Source organism: Alosa sapidissima, chromosome 9, assembly GCF_018492685.1.
Source record: "Alosa sapidissima isolate fAloSap1 chromosome 9, fAloSap1.pri, whole genome shotgun sequence".
Classification (NCBI taxonomy): domain Eukaryota; kingdom Metazoa; phylum Chordata; class Actinopteri; order Clupeiformes; family Clupeidae; genus Alosa; species Alosa sapidissima.
In genome coordinates this window covers 9,674,130-9,681,512 of record NC_055965.1, presented here as the reverse complement: position 1 = coordinate 9,681,512, position 7,383 = coordinate 9,674,130, and the positions used below count along the sequence as shown (strand labels likewise).

At 44.5% G+C, this 7,383-nt stretch overlaps 1 protein-coding gene across 1 annotated transcript in view; it reads left to right on the top strand.

Moving 5' to 3' along the window:
* The first annotated feature begins 2,881 nt into the window (after positions 1-2,881).
* The window catches only part of cacna1ab (calcium channel, voltage-dependent, P/Q type, alpha 1A subunit, b), a 59,833-nt gene continuing 55,331 nt past the window's right edge, over positions 2,882-7,383 (top strand). Inside the window, 4 exon segments of the mRNA XM_042102731.1 lie at positions 2,882-2,968; positions 3,678-3,830; positions 4,827-5,014; positions 6,728-6,831. Coding sequence (XP_041958665.1) covers positions 3,704-3,830; positions 4,827-5,014; positions 6,728-6,831 — 419 coding nt within the window. The 5' untranslated portion in view covers positions 2,882-2,968; positions 3,678-3,703.

Sequence of the window (7,383 nt, the reverse complement as noted above, 5' to 3'; positions counted from 1 at the left end):
ACGCCGTCCTGTCAGTCAGATCATGCGCTGAAAAAAAAAAAAAAACCACAGTCACATTTATGGCTATTATTAGTGCCCCCTCAAGTGGTGGGAGGGGGCCAGTGCAGGCCACACACCCATGCTAGGGAGAGAAAGCGCCTAGAACAGGGGGTCTGGATTTCCGGATTTTGGAGGGTTGCCATCTGCCAGTTAGCATCCAGTTTAGCTGCCACCATTTTTAAAAATGGTGTCTAACATGGTATGCTCACTTCTGGCCACATTTTCACAAACATACCAATTAGATGCCATATTACTGGTGGACACAAATGTACTGTATGTTGTCTTTGTGGATTGGGAGTTGTCAAGCTGGATCAGTGTATCCACATGTCAATCTGGAACGTGGCACCTAATTGGCTTGGTTGTGAAAATGTGTCCGGAGGTGAAAATGTGTGCGGAGGTGAGCACATATCAGACACCATTTGTAAAGAGTATGGATGTACTGAAGGATGTGCTGAAGTATGGATGAGCTAGCTAGCCTAGCATGAGCCATTGAAATGAATGGGGACAGTACTTCCTCCCTTACCTCCCTGGCCAGTTCTATATAATACCTTCATGGCCTGGAACTACCCAAAATACAAAGACCGTAGAACCTGAACTATTTATTTGCCTAGTTCCTGACATTCTTTAATTGGATCTCATTGAGGATAGGTCTGTACTCCACAGGATTGTGATCTCAATGAAGCTGTGTGACATATTGAGATTGATGCCCAATGTGTTTGAGTTGATGTTGGAGAATGGCATGAAGATGCTTGCCTAACTGGATTAGCAGATTACAGATTTGATTTGACAGACACTACAGAGAGGAGAGGGAGAAAGACAAGGAGAAAAGGAAGTGAAGAATAAAGAGGAAAGGTAGAGGAAGAAAGACAGAAAGAAAGAAAAAAAAGGAAAGAACAGGTAGACTTCCTTTCTCACACACATACTCACACACTCCAATCCTGTATGTATATAACTATTAGGAGAACATTGTTTATCAGCAGAAGATCAGTCGTGTACTAGGTCAATCCCCTTACTGGTTGACGTGCATAGGGAAAGTGGAGCAATGAGGCACGAGAACTTTAATCGGACAAGGTGAACTATGAAGGAGTCGATCCTACTACCTCCTGACAAGGTGAACTATGAAGGAGTCGATCCTACTACCTCCTGACAAGGTGAACTAGGAAGGAGTTACTCCTACTACCTCCTGACAAGGTGAACTAGGAAGGAGTCACTCCTACTACCTCCTGACAAGGTGAACTAGGAAGGAGTCGATCCTACTACCCCCTGATAAGGTGAACTAGGAAATAGTCGATCCTACTACCCCCAGACAGTGGATGGAGGAGAGAACAGGGGTACACCAACACCCACCACCAACAGCCCTAACCCCTCCTGTCGTTTTTTCTCAGTGATTGTTTTTCGCTTACTCGGGTGTTTTTTTTTTTATGGGATGGTGTGCACTGGCAGTTAAAAGCCTATTGACTGAGCCTGCAATCCCGGCTGTATATCATAGCTGTTAATGAATGGGGCTTTTACTGAAATTAGCATCTCGCATAGCAAACAGCAGCAGGAGGAGGACAACGATGCCTGCCAAGACCTGACCTCACTGCCTCAGTGCAACTTTGGAACTCGTTTGATCCTTCATACCTTGTTTTTTATTTGCTTGCATTTTACTTTCTCAAGTGTCTGTCTATCTATCTATGTATCTATCTGTATCTATCTGTATCTATCTATCTATCTATCTATCTATCTATCTATCTATCTATCTATATCTATCAACCTATCTATCTGTCTGTCACTCTCTCCATCTATCTATCTATCTATCTCTGTCTATCTATCTATCTATCTATCTATCTATCTATCTATCTATCTATCTAAGTATCTATGTGAGGAGGCAGGGGGAGCACTGGAAATTTCCATGTGTGTGTATGCGTGTGTCCCCGTCTGTGTGAGCGTGGGCTGACTGGCTTACTGTGGAGGAGGGAGGGCTGAGGGGGTGGTGTGTCTGTGTGTGTGTGTGTGTGTGTGTGTGTGTGTGTGTGTGTGAGTGGGCGAGGAACCTCCCTGAGATGAGCCGGAGACTCACCAGCAAACAGAGGATGCTGCTCTCGTGTACCTCAGACAGAGAGAGAGAGAGATACAGAGATAGACAGGCAGAGACACAGTCAGACAGACAGACAGTCATACTCTACAAACACACAGACAGCAGATAAATAGATAGTTAAATAGATAGATAGATAGATAGATAGATAGATAGATAGATAGATAGATAGATAGATAGATAGATAGATAGTTAGACAACAGATGGGTTGAGGTAATACATTACCTGTTGCCAGCTATACCACACCCTGGGTCCATGGGTACACACCATGGGCACAAACACACACACACACACACACACACACACACACACACACACACACACAGGTTCCAAGATCAGTGACTAAGCAATGTGTAAAGCCCACAATGTCTGACCAATTACTCATTGGTGAGATTGAGATTGGCTTCCTGCCTGGACACTGAACTGAACAGAACAAACCATCCCCCCATGCCACACTCACATGGCTCCTTCACAGTGGCCTCCTCCTGTGTGTGTGTGTTTGTGTGTGTGTGTGTGTGCGTGTGTGTGTAGTACTTTTGTTCACATTTGTGTGCATCTATGTGTTTAAATAAAGGGATTCCAGTTTTTACACACATACATTTTACATGTGTACGTATATTGCTTAATGATCAAATATGAAATCTAGTACTAAATGGTTGCCTTTGTGCCTACATGTTGTTTTCATTTCTGCTATCTTCTCTCTCTCTCTTTCTCTTTCTCTCTCTCTCTCTCTTGCTCTCCCCCCTCCCTCTCTCTGTAGGATCTTGTCCACAATAGGCTCAGAGTTTGACCTGCGGACACTCAGAGCAGTCAGAGTGCTCAGACCACTTAAACTGGTGTCTGGGATTCCCAGTGAGTACCTGTGTTTGTGTTTGTTTGTGTGTGTGTGGGGGGGGGGGGTTACAGTGGACATGGTTAAGACTATTTATAACTACGTGTCAACATGTTATCTTATTAGGTGCATTCGAACACAACAGTTCTAGAAACATAGTTCTACTAACTACTAACTGGAGAGGCTAAAAATGGTGCTTCTGCTGCCTTGACATGCACATCAGTCATGGTACCTATGCACAGGGAAAAGACCCTATACCACAAAGTAGGAAAAACTGTAAGTAGTTCTAGGAACTGCGGCCAGAGGAACTCACTAATCCCCAGTTCCATGCTGCACGAGTGTAGGGCTGTCACTTTACTTTCGAAAATCGATTGCACAATCGATTGGACCAAACAACACAAGTTTCGAAAACTAAAATAGGGAATCGATTTTAACCAAATATTTACACTATAAAGACGTATGGAAACGTCTTTAGACATAAAAAATCGATTTTACAATCGATTCAATGAACACTTATGTCTCAAAAATCGAACAGGATTTTTTCACAAAAGTGACAGCCCTACACGAGTGCGCGAAAAAAGGGGTTCTAGGAACTGTATGTTCTAGGAACAGCAAAATTCCCTACAGTGTGAAAGGGGCCTATTCATACTAGAGCTTGACACCTCTGTAGTCTGCGTGCCTGTTCAGGAGAAGTCCTGCTAAGCCATTGCATTGTTATGTGTCCTCCAGGTCTACAGGTGGTGCTCAAGTCTATCATGAAGGCCATGATCCCACTGCTGCAGATTGGCCTGCTGCTCTTTGTGGCCATCCTTATGTTTGCCATTATAGGCCTGGAGTTCTACATGGGCAAGTTCCACAAGACCTGCTTCAATAATGTCACGAGTACGTCAACATAACATCTTTCACACACAAACACACACTCTCTCTCTCTCTCTCTCTCTCTCTCTCTCTCTCTCTCTCTCTCTCTCTCTCTCACTCTCTCTCTCACAGAAACACCTTACAACTCTCAGTCACACCTGGCAAACAGAGAAGTGGGACTCAGACAGACAGAGTGTATTCAGTGCAAAGCCTGTACAACCGTTCTTTGAGTTTTCACTGAATGGTTATGCATGGTTGGTTCTTCTGTATGCTCTGAATACATTTCTTACCTCACATGGGCTGTTAGTATGGACTCAAAAACCATAAGACATTTGTGGTTGACATTTGCCCTATTCTTGGAAGTAGTGTTACAGTTTAGCTGCCCATGTGTCTTAGAGTGACTTTCAAATACTACCTAGATCCTAGTATGTGCTTTTGGAAAAACATGGAGAAGGAGGTAAAAGCACTTCTGAGGTGCTATGCAAAGAGTGGTCGAACAGAAACGGTGAGATGTCACTGTTCACTTTTCCCATAGCAAAAGTGTACGTCAACTGGAACTATGTCCCTAAGTCAATATGTTCCCTTGAAGAAGCTTTTTGTCAAGCAAGCAAAACAGTCTATTCGTCAGCTGTAGTGGTTGTGACATTTGCAATGTGCATTCAAGTGAATATAGACTAAAAGCCGTACACATTGTTTTGCCCTCTTTGTGATTTTCTTTCTCATTCTCTCTTTTGGTCCTGTCGCACATGGGATCGTACACTTATTCATGCACACATGCTCTTTGTCATAGACAAAAACACACATTCAACTTTTTCATACCCCCCACCCCAAAACACACAACCCCCCACCCCAAAACACACAACCCCCCAAACACACACACATACATACACACTCAGAAACACTGAGACATTCCAACCCCACCCCCTCCCTACAAACATATACATTCACACACGCTGTGAATCTGTCGCTTTGGATAATAGTGTTTTGCTGAATATCATTCACCTTCACGTTTACCTGCAGAAGAGATATATGACAAGCAGCCGTGTGGGGAGGCGTTGCCAGCGCGATTGTGCCCCGAGGGCACCGTGTGCCAGGAGTACTGGATCGGACCCAACTATGGAATCACGCAGTTCGACAACATCCTGTTTGCCGTGCTCACTGTCTTCCAGTGCATCACCATGGAGGGCTGGACCGACATGCTGTACTTTGTGAGTGTGACTGACCTGTACTATAGGAATGTGACTGGACTATAGGAATGTGACTGGACTGATATGCTATGTGAGTGTGACTGACCTGTACTATAAGAGTGTGACTGACCTGTACTATAGGAGTGTGACTGACCTGTACTATAGGAATGTGTCTGACCGGTACTATAGGAATGTGACTGGACTGACATGCTATGTGAGTGTGACTGACCTGTACTATAGGAGTGTGACTGACCTGTACTATAGGAATGTGACTGGACTGACATGCTATGTGAGTGTGACTGACCTGTACTATAGGAGTGTGACTGACCTGTACTATAGGAATGTTACTGGACCAACATGCTATGTGAGTGTGACTAACCTGTACTATAGGAATGTGACTGGACCAACATGCTATGTGAGTGTGACTGACCTGTACTATAGAAGTGTGACTGGACCAACATGCTGTGCTATGTGAGTGTGACTGACCTGTACTATAGGAGTGTGACTGGACTGACATGCTGTGTGAGTGTGACTGACCTGTGCTATAGGAATGTGACTGTACTATAGGAGTGTGACTGGACTGACATGCTGTGCTGTGTGAGTGTGACTGACCTGTACTATAGGAGTGTGACTGGACTGACATGCTGTGCTGTGTGAGTGTGACTGACCTGTACTATAGGAATGTGACTGGACTGACATGCTATGTGAGTGTGACTGACCTGTACTATAGGAATGTTACTGGACCGACATGCTGTACTGTGGGCAGCCGTGGCCCACTGGTTAGCACTCTGGACTAGTAACCGGAGGGTTGCCGTTTCGAGCCCCGACCAGTGGACCGCGGCTGAAGTGCCCTTGAGCAAGGCACCCAACCCCTCACTGCTCCCCGAGCGCCGCCGTTGTAGCAGGCAGCTCACTGCGCCGGGATTAGTGTGTGCTTCACCTCACTGTGTGTTCACTGTGTGCTGTTTGTGTTTCACTAATTCACCGATTGGGTTAAATGCAGAGACCAAATTTCCCTCACGGGATCAAAAAAGTATATATACTATACTATACTGTACTGTGTGAGTGTGACTGACCTGTACTATAGGAGTGTGACTGGACTGACATGCTGTACTGTGTGAATGTATCTGAACTGACGATGTATGTATGACTGATCGGTATTTTGTACTTTATGAGTGTGACTGAATAATGTGTTATACTTTTTGAGTCTGACTGTGAGTAGGACTGACCGTTAGGTTGTACTATGTGAGTGTGACTCCACTGACATGTACTATGAGTCTGGCTGAGTAGTATGGAGTCAGTCAGTGTGATTGGAGTGACAATATGTGTGTGATACCAATAGCACAATACCAATGTGCTCTTTCTGGAGAATGTGCTCTTTCTGGAGAATGTAAGCAAAGCCAGAGAGATAAAGAACACGAGAGAGCATTGAGCAGTGGTCCCCAAACCACTTCAGAGGGCCAGCTCACTATGCCTGGCTCTAAGAGTGGGCCAGAGACTCTGAGTATGTCAGTAACCGTAAATAGCTTAGTGCTTAGTGTTGATATGCCAATGATGCACAAAACTCAGAAGTATTTGATCAAGACTAAGGAAAGAAGAAAAAAAACTATTTGTCCTCACCTCTCTTTCTCTCTCTCTCTCTCTCTCTCTCTCTCTCTCTCTCTCTCTCTCTCTCTCTCTCTCTCTCTCTCTCTCTCTCTCTCTCTCTGTATCTGTGTGTATGTTACCCCACAGAGCAACGATGTCTCAGGGAGTGCCTACAACTGGATGTACTATGTCCCCCTCATCATCATCGGCTCCTTCTTCATGCTCAACCTGGTGTTGGGTGTGCTGTCCGGGTTAGTCTCACACCAAACCAACACTGACATTTAACACTGTTACTTTAACACTTACTGTCCGTACCCACTCAAATGCTCAGCTCAACACTCACTTAACACACACTGTCAAGCTGGTGTTGAGTGTGCTGTCTGGGTGAATATCATACCAACACAATAACACTAACTTTTAACACTGTTACTTCAACACTCAATTTGTACACACTCACATGCCCAACACTCACTTAAAACACGCTGTAAACCTGAGGTGCATTTAAATTTGGCAAACAGTGGCGAACGTTCGTTGTGAACATGTTTTCTTTGAACAGTTACATTTGAACGATTTGGTGTTAACATTCCATTGTAACGGTAATTGCATTGTTGCCTTCGTCAAACTCATGTCTAGTTCCACTGTATATGTTCGCGGAGAACTACCTCCTCCTGGTGTTGGGTGTGCTGTCTGGGTGATTCTCACACTAACACATTAACACTGTTACTGTAACATTCACTTTGTACACACAGTACACACTTACATGCTCAACACTCACTTAACACACTCTGTAAACCTTGTGTTGG